Source organism: Anticarsia gemmatalis, chromosome 4 (assembly GCF_050436995.1).
Source record: "Anticarsia gemmatalis isolate Benzon Research Colony breed Stoneville strain chromosome 4, ilAntGemm2 primary, whole genome shotgun sequence".
NCBI lineage: Eukaryota > Metazoa > Arthropoda > Insecta > Lepidoptera > Erebidae > Anticarsia > Anticarsia gemmatalis.
Genome location: NC_134748.1, coordinates 10,917,191 through 10,943,594, shown reverse-complemented (window position 1 = coordinate 10,943,594; position 26,404 = coordinate 10,917,191). Strand labels below are relative to the sequence as shown.

At 36.6% G+C, this 26,404-nt stretch overlaps 1 protein-coding gene across 2 annotated transcripts; it reads right to left on the bottom strand.

Moving 5' to 3' along the window:
• Window positions 1–590: 590 nt before the first annotated feature.
• DAT (Sodium-dependent dopamine transporter) lies at window positions 591–21,361 on the bottom strand. Of its 2 annotated transcripts, none has more exons than XM_076113773.1 (12): window positions 21,243–21,361; window positions 16,709–16,888; window positions 8,546–8,680; window positions 6,674–6,828; window positions 6,326–6,432; window positions 6,018–6,156; window positions 5,676–5,810; window positions 5,479–5,582; window positions 5,086–5,323; window positions 4,462–4,690; window positions 3,867–4,135; window positions 591–3,528 (listed from the first exon to the last, which is right to left on the bottom strand). In XM_076113773.1, the coding sequence occupies exons 2-12, from the start codon at window positions 16,851–16,853 to the stop codon at window positions 3,346–3,348; spliced, it is 1,839 nt and encodes a 612-aa protein (XP_075969888.1). In that variant the 5' UTR covers window positions 16,854–16,888; window positions 21,243–21,361; the 3' UTR covers window positions 591–3,345. The 2 variants fall into 2 exon arrangements, with proteins under 2 accessions (XP_075969888.1, XP_075969887.1); XM_076113772.1 differs by having other exon boundaries at window positions 16,709–16,885; window positions 21,243–21,294.
• Window positions 21,362–26,404: the final 5,043 nt, after the last annotated feature.

The window sequence follows — 26,404 nt, the reverse complement described above, 5'->3', positions numbered from 1 at the left end:
GTTGCAAATCGAAAAAATCTTTCTGAGTAGGGTCAATGTCTGATTAGTTCTATAGGTAGGTACTATATTTTTACCTGTAATATTTTAAATGTTATAGCAAATCGTATTTTTTCAACTATGTCGTCTTTTAATTTAAATGAAACTGTATTACTTTCAATTACCAGTAATCGAAACAGTACCTAAAGGATGATGAGTTTCTATTTTGTTATAAAGCACTAGACCGATATTTATTCAAATGAATATCAAGCCTTATTTAAGGTAGAAATACTGGAAGTAGATTAAAATTAAAGTCCCTTTTAATCTCAATGATAACTATTTTGACCAATTCTAGATAAGTATTAGTTAGCTTACAAAATGGAATTATACCAGATTATTTCATTACTTCATTTGCTCTCTCTTTATTTATCATAGACGATAATATCAGGCACTTATCCGCAAGTTGCGAGACTAGCATCTATAGTTACACAGTTCGATCTGTATTTATTTTGAACTCTGAAGTCAGTAATATTTTTTTATCAAGATCGGTTTATTATAAAGCAGGGTATTCAATAAATTTCATTAGGATGTAGTAGTGCAATAAAACAACAAGATAGTAAGTATAAATTTATTCTAAAAATCAGTAGTCATAATGGCTGATATGACTATTGATATAACATCAACAACTATAAATATGAGCTACATCTTTGGCACATCAATACATTTCTACCATCGAAGAATACTATAAGATAAGACAAGATTTTTATTTATGTAACTATCTACCTCATACGATACATGAGAGGTTAACGATTAAAATGTTTCTATTCTACAGTAAATATTTTAAATATAGTGTAATAAGATATTTGAAAATGCAATAATGTTCCTACAACTAACTACCACGACGTATAAGATGGAACCACTACACACCAAGTAGACTGAAGTGTAGTGTGTGGAGCGTGTCACATTCCTATCATAATGGAAGATCCCTTGATATCCAATTCATTATCTTTAAAATAGTACAATTCATCAGTCCGCATTGCCCAGGACGGAGTGATGAATAGTAGTCATTCAAAAATAAATAAATATAAACCAAATTATTGAAACACATTTATATAAATGGAGCGTTTTTTAACTTGCTTCTCTAAGCACAACATCCAGAGAGATAAAATAGAATAATGAGAATGAGAAGAGATAATGTTATACCTATTAAATATAATTAAATAAGTATAGTAATTCATTAAATAGACACAGCCTATAATATTTTTAAACTATGTGGGTATATGAACTTTATATTTTAGTTAATACATATAGTTCATTATTCTACGATTTCTATTATCTACACAGCATTTCGTTTTCCTTATACACATAATATTATATTACTTAAATCTAGAATATTGATAAATTCAAATATGCTACGATGAAAGGTACACAATGCGCTGTAATATATTGCGCTAGGATTATCATAAAATTCAATATTTATTTCTATGAAATAAAGTACATGTTACTTTGGCTTAAAACCGTAATCTAAGATTAATTTGAAGCAGTAAATATTTTAAGATATTATTATGGAGATAAAAGTACATTGTCTACTGAGAAGACAAAAATCCTATGTTATTAATGCTACAATACACGTCTTTAGTGTCAAATATACAATTCTTATTTCTAGAAATATTTTATCTAGATTTGCAGGGTGTACTATTATTTAGCGGATTATAAGCTCATGCACGAGGATAGGTAACTAGATAATGAGTATTGTGCTCTACATTTTTTTAGATGATATTTTTAAGTAGTGTAATATTAGCACAATCCCTCAGTGTTTTTCAATTTGATGTTGGATAAATTGGCAACACATTTTGTCAATCAATAAAGTAGAGTTACTAAGATGATAAATCGACTAAAATTGGATAAAAAGGAGATTAATGGATATTGTAAAACTAAGGAGTCCTTGCAAGGTTTGAAAGCAGATTCATTTTATAATAATACTTAATTGTTCCAGCGTCAACCTTAATGCTTGATGGGATTATATCGACGCCCCCAAGGAATAAACCGGTAATCGCAAAAATCTAATTTTACAGGAGAAATGTTTTAGTGTTTTTCAGGTATAACTTTTCTATAAAAGGTAATTATGACAACATTGTCATATGGAGGGAAAGCTAATTTTTTTTCTAATAGTTAAACATAACCTGTGAAATTATTGTATATACACAGGATTAGTAAATCGCCAAAATACATAATACCGAAAATGGTTTCAAACACTTTTAAAGGTAATGATATATTAGGATCTTCACTTATTAATATTATTCCAGCAATGTTTACTTACCGAGTTATTCTTGTGAATTTCTTAAAAATCATAGACATAATATAAGTTTACTGAATTATCGAACGTGTTTTTACATTACAGAGGGTGATTGTAATATTCAGTTACCGACTTATTACGGTGAAAAATTAATAACCATAGAAGTGTAAATAATTGTAACAGTTATATTGTAGGAAATTTCTTTGAGTCATATTGATTGTAATAGTTGGAAACCGATTATGTATTATAAATATTTTATCAGTATAGTAAAGGGAATAATTAATAAAACAAAAAAAATTAAAATGATTACTGTAATAGAGTATTACCGAAAATGTCGGCCTAAAAATTTACGAGAATAAACCCGTAATCGCGTTAGCCAGAAGATTTTAGGGAATATTTTACAGTAATATTTCTTTACCGAAATTTGGGCATATAATTTAATTTGTAATAAGGTATAGCGGTATTTTTCACGTAAATAAAAATAAAAAAGAATCCATGGAACAAACATGTCATAACGGAAATCATTGAAAATTTTGGGAGAAAAAATCTGAAAAAAATTGTATAGGTGTATTCACACCCATAGATACCGAAAATGTAATAACAATAAAAAGTCGGTAATAGTATAATACCGGTTTATTCCTTGGGGGCGTCGATATCTAGACTAGAGCTAAAACATCGACGGTTTGCTGAATTTATCGGTAAATCTTACAATATCATACCATAATATTAGAATCATCATTGAATATACTTTAATACATCATAATATCTACTAAAAACTACTAAAATAATAATTATTAATGGAATAAGTACCGGAGCACACAATATAGGCCAGAAAAATAGCTAATTGGCCTATCTGTGTTACTAATGCTAAAGATTATAATGAAGCTGCATCATAAATGCTACTAATTTAGCGGTTATATAGTCACCCAATTACCCTTTCGTTTCCATCGCCTATTCTTATCCTTAGACCTCCATATCCAACGTTCAAAGCTCAAAAGCAAAATGGCATCTAAATAAATAACTCGGGATTTTATCAACGTCTAGACGTAGTAGACGTCGAAGGAGAGTTGTGCTCAGACGAGCGCGGGGGCCGAAGCAAGGGGCGGGGTGGTGGCGGGGGCCGCTTGCTGTGGGGTCGTGGGGGTCTGGACTGCTGATGCCAGGCGGACCCCGCCGCTCTCGGAGACTACCATGCCGTTGTGAACTGTGCCGTTGCCTTCGGTGTCTGCGTAGGGTGTAGTCAGGATGCGTAGTCGCTGGGAAATTGAAATAAAATCTATGTTAGTTGTAGCTCAATATTAAGCTGATCTTATTAGCCAGACAAGCAAGTTCAAAGTCACACTGATCACAAAAAGTAACTCTTATTCACAACTTTCGTCAATTCAGTAAAATAGGTTCTTCTTGGCAACCCAACTAATATCACCCTAGCAGTTCAGCTGGAGCGGCTACAAGGAGCACTCTTATCCAGGTTCCAAAAATTATCATCGATCCATTCAGCTTCGATGATTCTGATAAAATCAGTACGCTACTACAATAAACAGTTAATCAAAATTTCATACCTTCGGTCCATCTAATGGTTCATAGGAAACATTACCTCAAAGAAGCTTCCCTTAGTAGTCAACAGCTTGTATATCGCCACAGTAGGTATACACATGACACTGGATCCCGCTATGGCCCATCCCAGTGCATTAGCCCAGCCAGGGTAGACGTAAGCTTCATACTGCAAAGGTTCGTAGTCCAGAAGTCCGTAGGCCGTGATGAAGAGTAAGAAGGAAGGAGCGGCGAAGCGCCAGCAGACGCGCCAGTACACGCCGGGACGGAAGCCGATCATGTCGCGGATGTCTTCGCAGAAACGCTCCGTACCTGGTTAGGTAAATAGGTAGTATTTCAAGGGTGAGAAGATGAATTCCAAATAACTGCATATTTCCTGAGATCATGGATTTAGTCTTAGTTCGAATATTTTTCCGAAAAACTTGATCATGGGAAAGGTGTTTGTAACTAGTCAGTTTAGTTTCAACTAAATTACTTAAAGTATTTCTAAAACAATATGAAAAGTTTCAAGCTTAAGTTCAGCAGAAACATTAGGTACTCATATTAAAAATCGTAGGTACTTGATTAAAACAAAATTTACTTTTGAATTAATTGCGCAGAAATCATCGTGATATTCAAAAAATCGTTTGCGGCCTCACCATAAATCCAAGAAACAGCAATAGCCTCAAAGAACACGGCGACCAGTATAGAGTATCCAGCAGCATATCTGTCCAGCAGTTGGAAGAAGTAGAAGCCTCCCTTGGTGCAGGACGCGAGGCCCACGAAGAAGTACAGCGTGAACAGACATGCGACAAAGATCTCACGGTGACGACCGATGGGAGGGAACTCGTCGCTTAGTGCTGTTATTATGGCTTCCGAACCGCCGAACTGAAACAAAAAGAAGTTAGCAGCATTTTGTATTAATTATGGATACTAAAATAGCTACCTAAAATCTCATTCTTGATTAATCATCATTTAGTGAGGATCGAGACTAATCAAATTCAAACTTTGCGTTGATATTAGACATAATATTCGTAGGTAGATACAGGAGTAACTTTAGTCAGAATCAACATCAACAAAATTATTATGATCCATCAAAATCCCGAATTTGTGAAGGATAGAACAAAGAACTGCGGAATGATAGGAAGGAAAAAATACCACAAAACTTTATAAATTGTAAAGGGGAGAAAAAGAAACTAAAATCACTATTATGGACGTAACTAGCCAAGTTTAATATGATTTAATAACAATGTGTTACAGATTTATCTCCAAAAAATCCTTACCGAGCTATCCAATCCAAGAGTCAGCAGCATCATAAAGAATATCAGCGCCCAGAATGTAGACCCCGGCATGGTGGCTATAGCGGCGGGGTAGACCACGAACACGAGGCCTGGTCCTTCAGTCGCCACGTCCTGGACCTGCTTGCCCGACGTGTGAGCCATGTAGCCCAGCACGCTGAAGATCACGAAGCCGGCCACGAAGGACGTTGCTGAGTTGATCACGCTGGTCAGGATTGCGTCCCTGGGAACAAGATTTTGGTTAGACGCCCGACTGTTGTTGATGTCCGATAAGCGAGTCATTTATTTTATGTCTCACAGCCAACCAAATTGTTCTTTGTAAATCGGAAATCCATGCAAAGTTTAAGAATATGAAACTTGATTATTTAATTTACTTACTTGTATACATTGTTATGGTATTTATTGTATGAAGCATAAGCCAAGAGTACTCCGAATCCAGGTCCTAAAGAGAAGAAGACTTGAGTGGCCGCATCCACCCACACCTGTACGTAAAAATAAAGTTAAGTATAGTTAAGTAGACAAAGACACTAAACAATAAAACAATAATTCCATAGTAACTGTATCGTAAAATATACCTGAGGTTGCGTGATAGCTTCGAAGTTAGGACTAAGGTAGTATTGGATACCGGTAGCCGAGCCAGGGAGAGTAACGCCGCGTACTAAGAGTATCAGAAGGACGGCATAAGGGAAGAGAGCGGTGAACCAGACAACCTGCGAAACAAGAAATGTACGATGATTAATTAGTATGGTTTCGAAACGTTTGTTAACCAAATGAGTCAAATAAAAGAGAAAAGAAAGATATAATTATACTATTTTTGGGAGGCACCTTGATTTGTTTTAAAATCTCACAGGAGACAAACGTCACATTAATAATCTAAAAAAACAAATGAATAAACACATGAGTATGTTTGTACTTACTTTGCCCGAAGTGCTGATGCCTTTCCACAGAGAGAAGTAGCAGATGATGTAGACTGCAAGTAAGCACAGAGCCATGTCCCATTTGATAGCGCCCAAGTCGTGAAGACCCTTACTACCTTGGAGTTCCAAGATCGCACGGCTGCAAATTTACAATAAATAACACGATGAAAAAGAATAAACCATGAAAGGTAATACTTAATAAAATACAGCATTTCGTAGTACCGCATCACGGATTCAATCCTTTTGGAAACAGTTAGACTGACGAAAGAAACTATTAACCGTTCGCATATAGACAATAAGAAACTTACTTGAAGTATTCAGAAGCGGGTGAGGTGAAAGGAGTTGTTTGAGGTAAGCCAATAGACGAAGAAGAGCCGTTTGTTCGAATGCGAGATCTGTTTGCCTCCATACCAAACTGTAAAGAATCGTAAAATTAACATACGCCATACATTTTCCTATTGTTAATCCCAAAAAATAAGCCAAATTGTCATCGTAATGATGCTGTACTACTGTGTACTACAAGTTTATTCTTAAAAATTGAATATTTTCTTTACAGTAAGTACCTACTGAGATTGAACTATTTGAGATCCTTTATCGCAAAGTTAATAAGTGTGTACAAATCTTCATTTTATAAATACTTAAAGAAGAATACTTACATCTCGGCAAGCTGGTGTATTCCACTCGTTGTTACAGTTGGTCCAGGGGAGCATGGTGGTGAAGGAGGCGAAGAAGAAACGAAGAGCCCACGCGATGATCACGTTGTAGTAGAAGTCGACGTAGAATGCTATCAGTACCACTGCGTACCCGATGCCTATGAAATGATAACAATGCTCGATTTGTACCAAGAAAAGACGTACATGCTACATACAAACTTATCCTACCCTAATCATAAGTAAAATCTGAAATAATTTTTAAACGTCTCAATAGTCGTAAATTATTCTCATAAAAAGTTATACCAATTGAGTTAGACGCTTTCTTTAGTATAGTACCCATTACCCACTATTATACTGAGAAGTCTACACTCGTAGATTTAAACAAAAGCCTTAAAGAAAACCGTTTACAGCCTCCAAATCATCGGTCAATCTTTCAAGCAAGGCCGAAAACCATTCCGACAAAAAAATGCTTTCACTCAAAACGGATTTCCAGCACCTTTCCAGTCCATTACCAATTTTATTTCTCTTCAAAAATCACATCGTGGTGGAAGCCACTCAGCGGTGCGACGTGACAATCGAGTAAAATGAAATCAACGGGCATAAGCCGGCCTCGGAAATCTACGGAGCCTTTTGAGAGAGCGACCGTATGGGACGAGCACTTAAGGGGAGCCTCGGGAATGATGTCAATTATGGGTATTAAGTGCGAGGGGCGACGTCCGACTATATCTTGTAAATGACGCGTCCCATGTTTTGCATAAAAAGTCTTCAAGTTGAGTACGATTGTTTTCAAGTGTGTTTTGATATTAAAAGGGCCGATTTTTCACTCGATTTCTCACATATCGTCCAATTAAGTTATCCGCAGAATAATTTAAAGGTTTTGACAAAAAGAGCTCGAAAGTAGTTTTAAATTAAACGATTATGTAAAAAACAACTTGAAGCAAAGTGCTAAGTTCTTTTTAAAACATGTACTAGACTTCATTCTGAATATCTTAAAAACATCCGGTAATTATAAGTCTACAGATATCAATCTATATCGTACAATAAAGTACCTAATAGCAAACACAAAATTGTCACATAAGAGACGATTTTCTAGATACAGAAATACGTTGACATAACAACCCGAATCTCCAAGTCCCTACCACTTTAAGAACACATACCTATGTAAATACTCATCATCATCATCATTGGCCTGAATACTTCTATTGCAGATGATTAAGGTGGCGTCAGGTAGAATTCGTGCACTTTTGTTCGTCGCTGAAAAGGCCTATGCGGGAGTGGCAACCGCGACCACATTTGCGACAGATAAAAGAACCAGAGGCAGATACAAATAAATAAATACTCAACCCGTACAATAAAGCCACTAGCCACTAAGTGGTGGCTATAAGTCAAGATCTCCATTCGGCTGACATTAGCCAGCACGTGACCGTCGTCGGCACATAAATCTAGCAGTTCATAACGTTCGTATGAGTCGCGCGTGCCGCAATAAAACCAACCTAAGTAAAGAGAAATCGACACAGAATTTAAAATATTATAGGAGTAGGTTATAAGTCGTCGAATGTTTAGATTCATAAGTTATTAGGAATGGAGTTGAGAGAGTAGAGAGGAGTACTACAAAACGCTTAGACTTCTTGCCTATTTTTTTAATTTATATCTAGTCCTTTTCCGTACCGACGGCGACGGCACTTTTATTTCATTTCGAATTGAGCTTTAATAGGAGAGTAACTACTTTTCTCAATTTTTTATACCTAATATAAAGTAATTCACTGCTGCGTAAGCCTGAGAAGTCGCTGAAACTATTCATGTATGCATCTATTTACCGAAGCCATACTTCCTGAGGAGAGAAGCTAAAACGAGTGGAATTTACAGATAACTTACCTTTAAACAGTGGCACCAGCCTCCCCCAGCAGGTGATGGCGCCCTTCCGATGGAACTGGCCCAGCGCCAGCTCCATGTAGAACAGCGGGATGCCGCCCACCACCAACATGATGCAGTACGGCACCAAGAATGCGCCTACACACACCAAACATTATTAAATTATTCGATGAGATCACAATGTAATTTATAACCTCCCAAAAATTATATACGCATATTCTCAGTAATTGACCATATATTATACAACTAATATTTTGTACGTTGCGGAAGCCCTAAAATCCTATCGATTTTGGCCTAAGGATTGAAGCCTTAAACCTTTGAAATCAGAATAGTACATTATTAATATTTCTTTGTTTCCTGTATTTATTACAATTCACAACTTTGGTTAAAACCTTCTGCATTTACAATTTACTCTGTCCATTAATCATTACAGTCACTTTATAAAGTACGTTTAATAACTTATTGCTACTTTCAACTATAAAAAATGACGTAACATTTTCCAGTCGATTTCCCCCGGAGAGCTCCATCGCAATCTGAGATCGGTCGCAACTCGCAATACAGCCAATAATTTCATATCGGCCCCCTGAGAGAGGGTGACGCAAATTGTACTGTAATTGGCCTTTTAAGGCTCTCGCATTTGCTTCCAATAGCTTTTATGAATCTTGAGATACTTCTTATTCGTGTAAAATATTAGCGAACGTATATACATGTCCTTTATGATATTAACTTCTCAATAAAATTAGAATGATACTAAGAACATACATAGATTATATTAATAAGAATATGACTATTATAGCTTTCGCACACCTGACGCATATTATAGTACCTACTAGTGGACCTGCGTAGCTCCGCTCAAGTGAGGAAAAATAAAAGTTGACCGTCGTACCTTAATTAAGCCCGCTAGGGTATGATTCTCTAAAACAATTTATTTATTTCTATTCAAAGTTTCACTCTACTACACACTGACTTTGAAAATTAACAAAATGCTATTTTAACATTTATCCCATATGTTCACCCCTTAGGGCTGATTTCTAAAAACACTAAAACACGTAATTATTTATTTCAATTAACATTCTAAATTTTATATGTTTAATGAAAAATGTGTCGAAAATCAGACAAGCGAATTAGCTACCATAGTCTCGTAGCACCTCTACGAAATTTCGTAGACCCTCAATTAGGGAGAAACAAAGCAAACACAAGAAGATTTCAACACAGGATTTTAATTCAGGTCAGTAGCAAGTGCAGCGTTTCTCAGACGGGTATTACCACGATCATTCCAAGTAAACAGCTAATGGATAACGAACACAATTGTTAAATGACGAACTTCCGTAGCCTTTAATTGAGTAAATAACCCACAGTGCTACTGAGAACTATATTAAAGATGAGTTGTAAAATCAGAACGTTGATGAAAGGGAAATTCATTGACCTATGATGAATATAAAAGATGATTTAATCTTGGTTTCGTTGGACGACTTGTTGGTGGCGGCACTTACGCTCATGCATGACTCATACCTATACGGGTGTGATAGATTTTGTTGTGCTACTGATGAATAACGGCGATCCATATCTCGTTACCATGTGCCGAGATGTCTAACCCCGGTTTCTGAGGTACATTTAGCGGTAGTTTGTCTCTTCAATAGCGTTTAAACTCGTATAAGAAAACGCTATTGAATAGATGAACTACCGCTGAATGTACTCAGAAACCGGGCATAAGAGAGATAAATAAACGTACAGACGTTTTAACTAAGTTTCCTTTCGGAACATTGCTATTCTTTAATTAGTAACTTGTCATCAAATAAATTTTGCATGATTATTCTGTATACGGGCGTGTGAAGCTTTTCAAAGTAAGTATGAGTAGGGTTACTCCTTTATAAAGCCGCACTATTTTCTGAGACTTGTACAGAGTTACACATCATGTTTATTTAGAAGTAGTATTGTCTATTAAAAAGTATATTCGGCCAAAGTGCCCCAGACAATACTTCCATTCTATCTTAAAGTACAATGTCTTACGAACTCCTTAGGGGAGGCAAAGAGAATATGACAGGGATTAACTTTATTGCCGGATGCAACAGGTCTCCGATAAAGGGCGATGGAGGCATTCCGCCAAAGTTTCTGTAAGTCGTCGCCGACGGGGAGAAGTGACTTTTGAAGCTCCGTGTCGCTTAAGTGAGGGGATAATGGGGCTTTATGGAACAGTGCGGCTTTGCGCTATGATAGCGTGATTTAATTTGAACTGTTGGCTTCACACATATGTGGTCCTATTTGATAGTTTTTAAGAAAATTTAACTTAACTAAAAATTTGCTTTATCAAGATATCTTGCTGGACTTGACTGGCTTTACATTATGCTGTATTGAGATTTTTAGAAAAACGCTGATAATTATTTCGATTCAAAATCAATCAGGTTTGGCTTGACGATGCGACGGTGACGGAGTATTATCCTCATGTCACACTGTTGATTTAAAGTTCATTGTTTTAAATATGAAAACCATAAGAATCGTACATTTCCATTACATCAATCTTCAATTACACTTAATTAATCCACTACAAAAAGAAATAATCGGCTCAAAATTGAATTTACATTTCTATCAGATACAAGGTAGAGCGTAAGGTGGCTGTAATTGAATCGTCTCAGTTCGTATCGAGGCCGGTCCCCGCGGACCATCGCCCGAGGATGATTGGGTATTACGAGATTACCGATACGTCGATAGAACGGTACGCATTAAATCATCTCAGTGAGAACACCTTAAAGGAATTGTTTTGGACTGAATTGTTTATAGTGCTGTGATTTATAGGTTATAATGGCTTCAATCAGGTCATTGTGGTAAATCTTCATTATAGATAGCCAAACCGATTGCGATGTTGGTGTCTTGAGTGTAATTGTATCAATTTCAAGAACTTATAAACCGCGTAACTAACGTCTCCTTCCAGAACAAATACAATACTAAACTTCGACTAAGAAGGTTTAGAATAGTATATAATGAACATTACAGAACGATCAAGAACCTCGTAACAATTGTTGTATACTTATTCAATATTTACGCTATGATACTTCAGAATTAGTTCTTCATTATTAGTGCTGACGTACAAAATAATAATAAAATCAACTCATAATTACGCTATAATGGAAGGCAGAACACCAGTAGCCATACGTCATCGCAGTGACGGGTGGCGAGGGTTGCATGATGAAGTGCTACCCCAATCAATTAGCACTGAATCGCCGTAACCCGGGGTTGTAATAAATCTGACCGATGTTTGTATAGAGGTACTTAGGAGTAAACAATAATTGTATCTTTAGGTTGGTAGAACTGCCAAATATCTTAAGCGCAAGTTGTAGTAAGAAACAAACAGAATGTAGACGCAGTGCAAAGACAATCGTATAACGCAATGGCTATCGCCGTTTATACAAATGCATATCTTTCCAAGTGGACTTCAAAATCGTTTATGTATTTAGCGGCATCTATCCGTCGTTAGCCGCAGCATTTGTAGAGCGATGTATAAATTATACCGAAGCATACCTTCTACACTCTTGAATATAATACCTAACGTGAACGGCTCAAAGACAAGATCACATTTGAGCAGTTCGCTAGAATTGCCATTTAATTAGATCACGGACAGCCTCGATCGGCCTCTCCGTCGTCGAGAGAGGATGACCTCCCTTCTCCATTAGCTTATTACCCTCTCCCATTATTGCGTTACTAATTTTCCTGCACATCGAGGAGCTAACGAAGTTTCTCTTGGCGTAAAGGGCTCGTTTTGATTGTCAATTACAGGCTCTTGGACGCCAAAGGGTGGCTGCGCAACTGACGATCAAAGCAAAGACCAGGATGCAATTAGGTATGTGGCACAAACTTTGTTTCGAAGCGACAGCGTACACTATGTATAGATCATCTACGTATATGTAAGTTAAGACTATCTTGTAAATTAATACAGAGTTTTCTGGCTAAAGGTAAAATATTCCTGTATCAAACTTTGTTAAGAATGAAATCATCCTCGCAAAGAGATTTCGACAGATTTCGATTATTCTTTTTCTTAAAAATATATTTTAGAAGACACTGATCAGTGTCATTTTGATAGCAGAGTTTTTGTTGTAAATATTTTTATTTACAATTTTATATTTTAATTTTGTACCCACATATATTTTTTATTTTACATTTTTACGATTATACACAATTTAAAAATGTATTCGAACAAAAGCAGCGTAACAGACAAACAGGATTTGGAGACGTTGTTTAAAAAACCAGAAAGAGCTAGTTATGAAGAAGACTCCATTAGTAAAGGGACAACAATCTCAGAGGTGATGCCAGAGGAGAATATAAAAAGAGTACTTTATGACAAAGGTTTGTATTCACCAGGGAGTGGGGACATGTGTAATGCGAGCATGGCCATGTCTGACAGCACGGTCCTTCGACACCCTTACTACAACTACCCAGCCGTCCTCAATCCTGGCATCAAGGAGGCTCTACTCGAGCCTGAAAAACCTACAGAGTTCTCTGAAGACGGCAGAGACTTGTACTTAAAAATATGTACTGAAATGAATTTATGTCCAGTAAGAATGTTTCACAGAAGCTTACTAAATCCAGTAATTGACCTCAGTTACTACGGTGTCAATCCTAAAGGAATTCGTGCAATGACGATGGCTTTACAGTACAATAAACACGTTGTCAAGTTTGATTTAACAGATAATTTCCTCGACGACGATGCTAGTTATCATTTAGCTGAAATGCTATCGACAAATAATACATTAAAGGAATTAATTCTAACTGGTTGTCGTATAGGTGCGACAGGTGTACGTTGCTTAGGCGATAGTTTGTGTATAAAGAATCGTCACTTGGAACATTTAAGCCTTGCCCGCAATAATATTGGTGAAAATGGCGGAGTAGAATTTGCGATGATGATATCTAATGGAGCTACTGTGAAAAAGGTGAATTTGAGCAACAATCACTTGGGTCACGAGACTGCTTTAGCACTAACCATAGCTCTTGAATGGATGAATCCTCTCACACATATTGATCTGTCGTGGAATGAGTTCCGACATGTTCCAACGACGACCAAAATGCTTCATCGACTGGCAGAAAGCGAAATATTACAAGAATTGAATTTATCTTACAATGCATTAGAAGGGGAAAAAGTGGCCGAAGCGGTCTACTGCATTTTAAAAATACCTACTCTGAGGGTGTTAGATATAAGTCACAACCGATTTAAAAACGAATCAATAGATATAATGATAGCCGGTTTGATAGCAGCTAAGAAATTAGTCACGTTCAATCTTTCCTACAATCCAATGAGTACTGAAGATGCTTACAAAACTCTACAAAAAATGTTGCGACCAAAAGTGAAGTTACAAAATTTACTCATGGAGGGCATATCTGTTGACAAAATGTTTTTGGTTCTTCTTGGTAAAGTATTGCGGATGAAATCTCGTAAACATTTTACTGTGAGTCACGGAGACGTGTTGCAAAACTGGACAATACAAGGAGCCGATCCTAGACAAGTGCTGCTAAAGCGAGCAGATTATTTGTGTCACCTTCATAAGAAGAATGGCATAGACTTAGCGTTGTACTTTTTAAATCTGTGCAGGGAATCCGACAAGCCAATACAAATAAAGTCATTTATAGACCGGTTAAGAAACGATAATGTTCCGTTGGATGAAGATTTTATCAACGAGCTACCATTTGCTTTCCCAGGGCCTGTTAGTCGTAAAGTTCGTACTGTTAATATAAAGGCGATATGCGAATATATTGCACGGCTTTGGCCGAATAAGAAGTTACCTCCGGCACCTCTGCCTGAATCCGCCGCTGTTGTCGAATAATCCAAAAACAAGTTTTATTTTTTAATATTGTGAGTTTTTGTAAATGTTTTTATTTGTACTTTATTTTATACATTTTATACTCTATTTTGATAATTATTATTAAACGTTTACCACTTATTCCGAAAATAATTTTTAATTAATACGAAACCCTTCAATCCGAATGTAATTTTCGTTAATTGAAATTTATATCTTCAAGACGTTATTTGTGCTGAAAGCCCTGATTCACATTAGATGAATCAAAATACAAGTCCAAATTGTTCACTCAATCAGGATGCTTGAATAACCACCAATCACTAGTATCAGTCTCAAAGTGTTTATAAGAGGTTAATAAAATAACTTGTCATTCTTTGTACATGTTCTTCCTCTAGTACAATCCTCTTGTGAGTTGAATTAAAACAAAACTCATTTGAGCGGTTTCCGGACGCTGCCGTCCTTTGGTCTCGCCTCGAGCAACTCATTTCCGTCGCTGCAAAGACGCTTCAAGTCTTGTGCTGGCCTGTTATACGAGTTGTCACTTGCAATGATTGTCTGCTCTACACATGGCTGTATGATAGGTATTCTATTATTCGTGCCACTGGAAAAGTTTATTCGTGCCACTGAAAATTTTCCACAGATTGCTGTATTTTATCGTATTTTTCTATGGATGCTATGCATAACGCATTTTTTGGTTTAACAAATATAGACAAGGCTAGATTTCTACTTACATTCATCTTTCTTTGATGGAAAATTATGATATCTAAAAAATAAAATAAAAAATATCGCAGCACAGCAGCTTATGCAAGGACTACTCGTAGAAAGAATTAGAAATTGGATCAATTTTAATGCGGAATTTATCACCAGAAGCAGAACATTTTGTGCACTTTCAGATTCTAAGGCATAAATCAATCTTACTGTACAGTGGCAAGTTATACGTTTATTACAAAGGTACTAGAGTCTCAGTGCGAATGTGAAGCGTTCAATTAGTAAGCGGCAGGTGTAAGCGTAGTGCAGGCACTCGAGGCCCTGCATGAGTCGAGGCGCACAAGGCGGACGATTGTTAACCGTCTATTATGCCTCGAGAGCACTACAGCACGGGTTAACCCGCAACCAAGTCTTGAATGAATTCACCGGGAATTTTGTCTTGTGAAACACAAGGAAGTTTGAAGTTTAGGCTTTTTGTAACTACGAATAAATTTAGGAACGCGTATTGACAAGTTCGCTTTGGATTTTTTTTTAAACTAACCAAGCCGACTGAAGTGTTCAAAAGCTAAAATTATCAGCGATTTTCAATTCATCGCAAAAGTTTTACTTGACTCTATATCGATGCGAAGACGTACGCGACTTTACGAGGCTTAGCTCAAATAGATAGTCCTAAATGACCACCCCGATTGCTGCCTAGCCGTAAACCAAAGCTACTGGCTGTGTACCCTTCTGAAAAGTAGTTTGTAGTTCCGTAGGCTAAGTAGTAAATATCAACGACGGAGATGCAAAAGACGAATGAATATGACAACGCAAACGAATTTGTAAGTTGGTAAGTTGCAAAACGCGTTCCTAAATCACGTTTTAAACGGCGCGATTGAAAATGAGTGTGAGTAAGGTTACTATGATCACATTCTTCGTCTTTTCATTGTTAGATCAATTCAAATGCAGCTGAAAGTGCGGTGTCAGAGCGATTAGTGTGACGACGTGTCGGAAACGTCAGGCGAGGCGAGACGCGAGGCGCGGCACAATTACCCTGCCAAGAGCCACTTAGTGCTATTCAAGGTACGACCGCGCCACTCCAGTGCTTACCGCGTGTCCTATACTGTCGCTATAGTCTACACTAGATATAATAATTGGGTTAATGGATTATGTGCAGGTGAATCTTGAGATAGTGATTACAGTAAGGTTATCTTTTGTGCTTTTGATAGTATTTATATCTACATACATTGATAGATAGTTACTCTCTCGCAGATTGTTTTTTCTATACCTACTTATAATAAATCTGTAGAGGTCAATTCTGTACATTGAATATATTAAAAAAAAAACCAATGGGGGATGTTTAGTAACAGATACTGATGCCGAATCTGCAATTTATAATTTTCTTTTCTGTCTGTCTGTCTGTCTTTAAGTAATAATAATTTCGAAATATACATGTGTCGAATCAGTCAGTGTTTTCCGTAAACTGAAAACCGTAGAGATCTAGGATCAAACAAAAGCTAGGTAATTTATTTAAAAAAATTGTCCGTAAACAAAACTGAAATATGAGATGAAATTTGGTCTGCTGATCAGACAGAAAAAACCCTTCAAATAAAAAAGATAAATAATTATGATTTCCCTTATCCTTTTCATAAAATGATACAAATAAAACATTTGTATACTAATATTATGTACTTACCGCCCCCATTCTTGTAGCAGAGATAAGGGAAGCGCCACACGTTGGCGAGGTCGACGGCGAACCCGATGACGGACAGTAGGAAGTCCACCTTCTTGCCCCATGTCTCGCGCTCGCCGACGCCCGGCGTAGGCGTCTTCAGCGACATCCTACTGCCCAGCGACACGGAGCCGCCACACTCTGCTGACACATTCATTCAATTAACTTCTCGCTTTGTACTTTTTATAGGACAAGCAAATTTTGTTCGTATGGTGTTTAGTATAAGATAACATAATTTTGTTTGTATGGTAGCGTGCGTGGTATTTTGCTAGGTATAGTTTTATTTTCGATGTTTTTTTTTAGTTTAGAGTTCGCTGTAAAATCAGTTTTGTAGATAGAAGAAAGTTTACGAGCTTTTTGTTACTAAAGTAGTCAGTTAGATAAGTATGAGTTATTGTTTAGCTCTCGGAAGATTATTCTGGTTTAAAGCTCAGCGTTCAGGTTTTGCGCGATTAATCGGAGGTATTTATCTAAGGTTACTTTCATGGATAAATATTTTGTTCCTTGTATGTAAATAGAGTAACCACGTAACGAATAAGTTCATTTAATTGTGAAACATTATTATCCTTACTTCTATTCAAAGTTAGGTCCCCATTTAGTACACATACGAAGGTAACCACAGCCAAATACGCAGCGCTCTCTAGATCGCATTTAAAAAACTATCAGCACTCGATAGATAGGTCAAAACCTCAGCAAAACTACACCACTTGACCTTTGATTCGTTAATTAACCGGAGAGAAATAATCGCGGCCGGTCCTCCATTACGGCTTGGCATAATGAAGTGACAATGTTATAACGCGCCGTGACAGAGGGCTCGCACTTCACCCGACACGCTCAACCGGACCGGATATACTAGGGTTGACCGGACACAGAATTCAACCGGATTTCTGATATTTCAATCTGTGTTGAGACGAAAATAGGTTTTAAAATTTTAGTTCATAATATTTTGTGGTGGATATTAAAATGTTTAGGTGTTTCAAAGTGAAAATTCTACTTTAGCATCTTTTATTTTATTCAAATGCATGTAAGCGTGAATGGAGTATAATTGAGACGTCATTACGAATTCAGTACCCATTTTTGAGTCGGGGAGAGATAAAACATTTTAATCAAAAAATCAAATACGCGTTAACTTTGCAAAATGTTTCTCCTTTTTTTTGCTATTCTCTTGCTGCTATTCACTATGGGGAACGTAACTCGCACCTCGTATGACTGTATAGTGTAAGCACTGTAATTGAAGCTCGTGGCAGCCCTATCGCTCTCGTTCAGTGCGTCCGAGTGGCTGTCACGTCCAGCGAGCGTCCGATTAACCGATGGCGATTCAGCGACGAAAAACCACACGTCACCATACACCACTAGCCGACAAATTGGATTCCCAACGACCGACAATCATTACGATGGGAATTTTCAAGTGCCGATGCATTTGTACTGCATTTTCATGAGTTATAGTGATGGGAAATTAATATGGTATGGTTGAGTTGTTGGGAAATTTGGGCGTCGTGATTTTACGTGAAAATATGGGTAGTGGTGATTGGTTAGTTTTTAATGGCTATGATGCATAATCTTATTAAATGTTATATGACATGAATACAATATTTTTTTGGGAAATAATCTTGAATAGAATAGAATTCATTTTCGTTCTTTACTGCTTATACGAATATTCAAAGAGCGTATATGAAAAAATTATATAAAAAAAATATTTTGCAATTTCAAATCGTCATTTTTGTGGAAGTTTTAGTTTAGCAGCTTTTTGCCAAAGACGCTCTTGTACTTATTTATAATAACTTAAATCTTAACAATAATATAATCTTCTAAATAGGAGATGATTACTTGACTGATGTGTTTGTGACCGGCTGTCGTGAGACGGAACAAAGTGAAATGTATTAAAAATTATTTATTAGGTAGTTTATTTATTTTTTACTTCTCTAACACCATCTTTTGTCGTTACTTATAAAAACAAATGAATTAACCTAATGTTCTGAGGTTAAAACATCTCTTTATATTAGGAACGTAACAAAGTTCTCCCGTCGCGTTTGTGTCTTTCTGACTAAATACAATAAATTTATAAACTAGGCAGTTTCTCAATAGTTTTTCTATTTGAAGCCACTCATGGAGTGTTAATTAATGGCATAAGAAAGAGAGAATCAGTTTAAGGATTATGATTGCAGCCAAAAAAAAAATATCGCGCTGCAAGGTCTGCCTATTCCGCAAACAAATAAACATATGAACTTACATCAAAAAGCCAATTTGAACCTACTTAGAAGAAAGGGAATAGGTTCTTAGTTCAAAGCGTATTTTTAAAGTTATTTTAGAACTAGAAGCATATTTAGTGCCAAGTATTTTTCTTGCAACAGTAATCGGTTAAAATATATAAATAGGGAATAATAGGGATTATTTTCTTTTTTGAGAATATCCGTTTATAATCATCATATCAGTCAAATAATATCCACGGTAATACTTTCCCGTAGAAATGTACAACGCTCGGCCTAGGGTTGCCTTCATCTAAAGTATATGCGATTATGAGCAAATTTTAAGTTCTTTTGTTTTTAACCCCCGACGTAATAAGACAGGTATGTCTGTCTGTCTGTGGCATAATAACTCCCGAACGGATGCAGTGATTTCAATTTAGTTTTTTTTGTATTAAAGGCGATGATAATTGCGTGCGAGTGTCTTTAGACATGTTTGATGAAAATCGATTGAGCGGTTTAAAAGTTGTAGGGGGTGAAAGTAGAGAGTCTGATGTCTGCAAATTTTCTCGGAATGGGTCTCAAATAGCTTCGTATGGTGATAAAGTTGGTGTTGGAAAAATTAGAATGGCTTAACCTAACCTAACCAACCTATTTTTTTATTTTAAAAGTTAGATTATTAGATTAAGCTCTTGTGTCGAGGGTTTTTTTATATTAAAAAGTCTTTATATAGCATCAATTAATTTAGAGTTGCAACGCAATGACTTAATTAGCTAATCGTCTTAAGCTATTCTCGTTTTACCTAATGCTCTGTGTTACATGCAAAAAAAATTAAGTAATTTCCGAATACTAATGACCTCTACGATTTAAAACCATGTGTTTTATCAGTTTTATCATTGGTAGGTAAATGACTGAAAAGATTTTTTCATTATTGTTCCGTAGTTATTAATCGCCCGGATCGATTTCACAAGGAAGCTACGCATGCCGATGTTGTTCCGTGAATTGGTCACCATATTGTAAACTAGCTGACCCGCGCAACTTCGCTTGCGTCTCTTAAGAGAATGAGTCAACATTTTTCGTTGCTATTCCGCTCCTAATAACTGTAGAGTGATGTTATATAGCCTATAGCCTTCCTCGATAATTGGGCTATCTAACACTGAAAGAATTTTTCAAATCGGACCAGTAGTTCCTGAGATAAGCGCGTTCAAACAAACAAACAAACAATCAAACAAACAAACTCTTCAGCTTTATAATATTAGTATAGATGTCGAATTATTCCGTGTTTCGGAAGGCACGTTAAATTGTGGATAACGATTTTTAGAAGCTTGAAAATCTGACAACCAGCCTCACCGAGAGGTATCATGTTATAACACAGGTAACTGGGTTGTGGAGGTCCGATAGGCAGTCGCTCCATGTTAAAAACTGGTATTCAATTGCATCTGGTAATACTAAAAGCTGCCTTTATAAAAGTTGGAAGAAAGGCTAGGTTGATTCAAAACTGAGTCATGGGTTTGTATTACAGCCAAATGCTTTCTGGCTAAGTATTTTAAATGGTAGTATTTCCTTTGTGGGGTATATGTGTATAGCAATTGTGACTAAATATGCCTACTTAGTTTTAAATTAATTAAGCGACGTCCGTATCCTCTTAAATACGACGGTAATTAAGTATTGCGGACAATAGCTAAAATATTAGATTGTGAATTACGTTTTACTTTGACGATAAATATGACTGATTTTTTTGATAAAACGAAATTACTTATTAAACAGGTCGTTTTTTTTTGTTACTAAGTAGGTCGAGAATCAGCTGATTTTACGCAACTATTTATTTTTATTGCATTTCAAGATGATTTGAATTTCAAGTTAATTTTTATATTAGTTAAGTTCAATTTGTTTTTACATTTAACTGTATAAGGGATTGAGATTTCCAGTAGAAATGGTTGTGATCGTTTTATTCATCGCTCAAGAAGTGAGAAAGCAAATAATAAAATTGTATTCGATTTAGGTATGCTGTTTTAATTAATGTTACGAACACAGCTTTAAGTTTAATGTAACTAATCAACTTTTAAATAAAGTCATATAATTAAGTATTCAATATGTTTTACAGAAGAATAAATAAAACAGAATACAAAAATATGTAAAAACATCTGTTAAAAGTAAAATAATGTGGAACTAAAGCATAATCTTTAAAAAAATGTGTATGAGTAGACCTATAACAAAGTATCCATAAAATAAAAATATTCCTCAAATATAAAACCACAGAATTAAATACCTACTACAAAGAAACATAAAAAAATATAATAAAGCGTGTTACTCACTTGCGTGCCGGCGGTCGCATTGACGGCGCCATGTCCGCGCGGCGCGGTGCCTGCCCCAAAATGACGCCGCAACGACGCAGCGCCGCGACGTCGCCGCGCCTCGACGCTGGGCGGCGACACACCACGCCCAGCCTTCAGCGACTTATCGAGCTTACGTACTATTAAACTTATAGGAAATTGAGTGAGAAAAGTTTTATGGACTGGAAATAATAGTTAAAGTTTTGATTTTGTACCTAAAATTGTTTATAGCTGAATAACTGATTTGAAGTTATTCAGTATTCAGTTACCGAGCTCTAACTACAGATACCTTTACTAACGTAATAATTTTTGAAAAAGATGGATAAGGAAATTTGAAATAGGTATGTATTATAAATATGCATATCTACAGCCAATCATGATTACGGCAATTAGGCTATTCTTATTAAACGTCAGATAATAATATCATGGTTTTAGTGATTAGCTGTATAATTAAAAACCCCTATTGTTCCCACAAGACATCGTTGATGAATTTAGATGAAGTACCAATCGGGCACATTTTATTTATTTCAGTAGGTATTATAGTCAAGAGACTTAACATGATGGCTAAATTAATTGTTTTCATTAGTCTCAAATCTTTCAGGTGATCGTATAGATTTATCACGAAGCCCTATTTATTAAAATGTTTAATCACCTAAATTCTTTGTCACACGAAAACGAACTACGGACCGAACTCTACGTCAAAGCAAAAAGTCAATTAGAAAATCTCTTTGACATAATATCGCTAATCGGATAGACTTCCAATAATATATAGCAGTTAATTACATCCTACTTTCTATATAAATTAAATGTAAGTAATCAATTAGTGTTGGGCGGGCGGGGCGCCCTAGATCGCGGTGGGCGGGGCGATGTAGACCACGCCTTATCCGCCCGCCCACTGAGCCTCAATCACGATGTGTCGCTCCAGATGAGCACTTGTAAGAAACTACTTAGAATGATTTACTTTAAGTATGTCATATTTCTTCATTTTTTCTCTCTCTACTAATGGTTCGCTACCATTTGAATGCTACCGTTACGCTACCGCTTGAATTGTAGGCAAAATTGTGCGGGAAATATTTTATTCATGCTATGGGTCTTGGGTATTTATCTAAGAGTTCTTGACTGCCTAGATTGTTATAATTATAGCCTTGTATTAAAAGTAGACAGGAAAGAATATGCGGTGCCAGTGTAATTTTTTATAAGTTACTTCTTTTTTCGTCTAGACATGCAAAATTTGTGGCTAGATTACTGGATCTACAGCCTAACTCCTTCCTTGCTCCGAAGAATATTGGTGTTTATCATTACCAATTTCCCGATCTTGAATAGGTACAGGTCATTATTGCCTTTTTTTTATTTTTTAAATTTTTGCTAGTTTTCCCTATAGGACAATTGAAAAAGGGCTTGACTGGGGATGACTAACGAATACGAACACATTTGTAAAGCAGTATTTCTAACCTTTTTTCCTATCGTTCCGTAAAATCCATACTACCGTCTTTTCTGTCTTAATGTTCATAAAAGAAAATAAAGTTACTTGTTAGTAATTTACTTGTGTTTTTACAAATCGTGAAAATAGCATCAACATAATTTCGGTTTGTTACCATTCGGATAATAGATAGGATTTATACACAAATTGCAATTGTTATAGCTTAGTAAGTAAGTACGCGAAAAACTTATCAATTAATATAAAAAGATATATATGCCAAGATAAATTCGAATTACCCCCAAGTGACGAACGGCCTCGTTAGTTGCATCCACTGAAAATATGTACCAACAGTTGCAGGTTCTTACTTTCTTACCATTTCCTAAATACATTTTAATTGCGTAGCTTTGAACATTGATTCCTTGACAACTTATTAGTATGGGATTTTTTTTCAACAAAACTATTGTACACTATGATATCTTTTCTCGATTAAGATGCATTAGGTAGACACCTACATTGAATATTCTTGTTTGTATAGTGAAGTTTGAAGCTAGAGGTACCTAGTTGGTAAAGTTGGTCAATCAAGATATTAAGAAATGGGTCTTAAATGGTGGTGGTATAATTAAATACAACTCAATGACATAGTGTATGTATATGACTACTTAATTAAGATTTATTTGGTAGACATTGTGTAGAGTGCCCATGTAGGTAGATAGGATTTAGGTTGATGATTCAATGATGAAATCCTGGGTATCCTGGGAATACTATACACAGGTAGGTAGTAAGTAACTGGTAAGTACTCATACACCTAATTAGTGCCGACGGGGAAAACATTGGTACAGGCTGTCTAGCATTTCACTGAGTAAATAATTATAAGTACGTAACTTCTTGTACAAGAATGAGTGGTATAGGTATTTCAAATTAGATTGGATACAGTCTTAATAACGCCACGTGCTAAAATGACAAACTTCAGTGACTGGAAGATAATCACACCAAGGATTTCAGTAATAACTAAAGGTAAGTTATATTTTAACATCCTCCGCCATTTATTCAAACCACTCTTTTTAACACGCTTCGGCGACATATTTAAATAGGTACCTACTTTAGTTACAATGTTTCTTACAATAAAAAGAATATGCAGGAACTTGACTGTTATAAAGGACTCGGTACTCAATAAAGGTTTTCTAGCTTTCAGTCTTCTAATTGCTAATCATTTTCTTATCGTATGATTAGTGGTTAACGGTTAACCACTAATTAACCTAATGTCAAAGTTGTTCAAGCCGCCCAGTGGCCTTTGGCCAACCGGGACTGACTTTTACAAGCCCTCCGAAGCACTGAGACGCCCAGTTCAGATATACCTACCACTATGCGCTCACTCATCTATGGTATGAGCGCGCCAAGGTTTGCTTTACCTACAGATCGTTTACCGACTGGTGAACGCAACTGGCTTTGGGTATCTTAATGTCTTAATTATAAAGAAACTAGCTACAGCCCGCAACTTCGTCCACGTGAAAAGAATTCCTGGGGTAAAAAGTATCCTGTAACCAATGTGATAATACCATACAGGGCTATAAATGTACCAATTTTCGAGGGGTTTTCTGAGGGAGCAGCTTCGGGCTTGCAAGCAGGTGAAGGCGATGGTCGCAAAGAATTTTGCCAAGTTGACTCCATCACAGAAAAAGCAACTGGCTGAATTAAAAGAGAGAAAACAACTCTCCTATTTCAGGATGCCGGATGCCCCGGAGCCAAAGTAAATGAAAAAGCAACATTTTACCTCCTCCTATTGTCGCTAGCTTGTTAGTGTCGTCAAACATATGCTCATGGTAGCTGGTAAACATTACTTTATTTATTTACAGAAAAGGAAAAGGGAAGAGCAACGACGCAAACGCAAAACGACTACGTCCTCTGCCCCCTTTTACCTGAGGTACTAGAAATCCCTCCCAATCTCCAATGTCATGACACAGGAGACGGAGGAGGCGGAAGCGGTCAAGGGCACTCAGAAGATTTCATTAACATTTCTTTGTCTACTTACCATAGATGTCAACGTTGACATCGAGCGCGTCTTCTTGAAATCTTTACTCTGCGCAACAATTACGAGTTTGATGACAATTTTCTTCCCCCGCCGCTAGCTGAGGCATTAAGTAGCATTGACGCCGAAGCCGACTTCGTTCTTCGGCAAGATGTAGACAAACACGACTTATTTAGTTTTTGATTGGCTATGCGAACCGGAGAATTTTGAGCGAGTCAGGGAAGATCAGGGATTTGCAGTTCCGTCTACTGGCCCCACTTTTGAAAACCTTAACTTAACTCCCTTGGATATCTTCCTAAAAATTTGGGCTGATATTGTCGCCCACATTGTACGTGAGACCAATCGGTACGGAAACCAGTTACTGGCCCGTGCTCATAACGTCTACCTGGAGTAGGTAATAGGTGGATGGAAAGACATCACCGACGACGAAATTAGGAGATATTTCGCTATACTCATGCAGCAGTCCCTGGTTGTAATCGGTGTGCAGCGGGTTTTATTGGTATCCCAAATTAGGTGAAATCCAAATAGGTGATTTTAATTCGCTCATGTCCTAACCGATTCCTTTTAATCAAACGTTGTTTACATTTGTAGACAACACTTTCTTGCCCTCGCATTTCTCCAAACTCGACAAAATTATGCCCATAACCGCACCTACCTAAATAAAAAGTTTAGTTCCTTCTATGTGCTGGAGCAAAACATTGCAATCGATGAGTCGCTCCTTTTAATGAAGGGGTGACTCTCGTTTTCGCGAAAAAATGCGACAGAGCCAGGGTCGGAATAAAAAGTTACGAGTTGTGCGAGTCGCGAACAGGGTATTTGTCGAGGACGGAGATTTAAGTACTCGGGTAAGGGGAACGTTCACGTTGCGTAGGTGGAGGAGCAGGAACCGGTTGAAGAGCTTGAGGAAGCGTAATAGCCGGAGAGTGCTACATCGCAGATTGTGCTCACCTTGATGAGGCCGTTATTCAAAAAACACTCGTAATGGATAATTTTTATAACGCGCCACTTTTATCTTGCATACTTAAAAGTAAGTATCATAATGATACGATGGGCACTCTCCGGCTCAGCAGGGAGTTTGTCCCAGAATTCCTAAAAGTTAGGTAAGTCTAAGAGTAATATGAAAGTGGGAGAGGTGGCTTTCAGCTCGACCAAAGACTTGTGTGTGGTTGTGTGGATGGACAAGAATCTAATCACCATGATTTCGTGTCCGTCAAAATGGCGGGTGGAAAGTCATGAAATCGAATGAAACGTGCTCTATTATTTTGTAGTGTTTTGGTAGTATTTAGTAGCTAAGCAAAAATATTTAGTAGTATTACCAATACGATATGAAACGAAAAACAAAATCCGCCGCCAAGCTGATGTCTGGTTGGCGGGTGGTAATTGAACGGCGTGAAATGCTTTACATTTTTATATGTCAGATTTTAGTAGTCTATTGGTAGGTAAATAAAATAACATTAATCTTATCTACGTGCTAATAGTTTACAAATTAAAGGCATCACACACACTACATCGAGTACGCCTACGCATATTATCACAGCAATGTTTACTTAACAGGTTTATAAGAGATTTCAAATTTAAAGCTCGTTCATTCAATGTAGGTACTATTTTTTTTATTTAACATTATTATATAATTTAATATATTCGTTTTTTATTAGTGTAAAACAACGGTAACATAAATTATAAAAAATACTCCTCCAG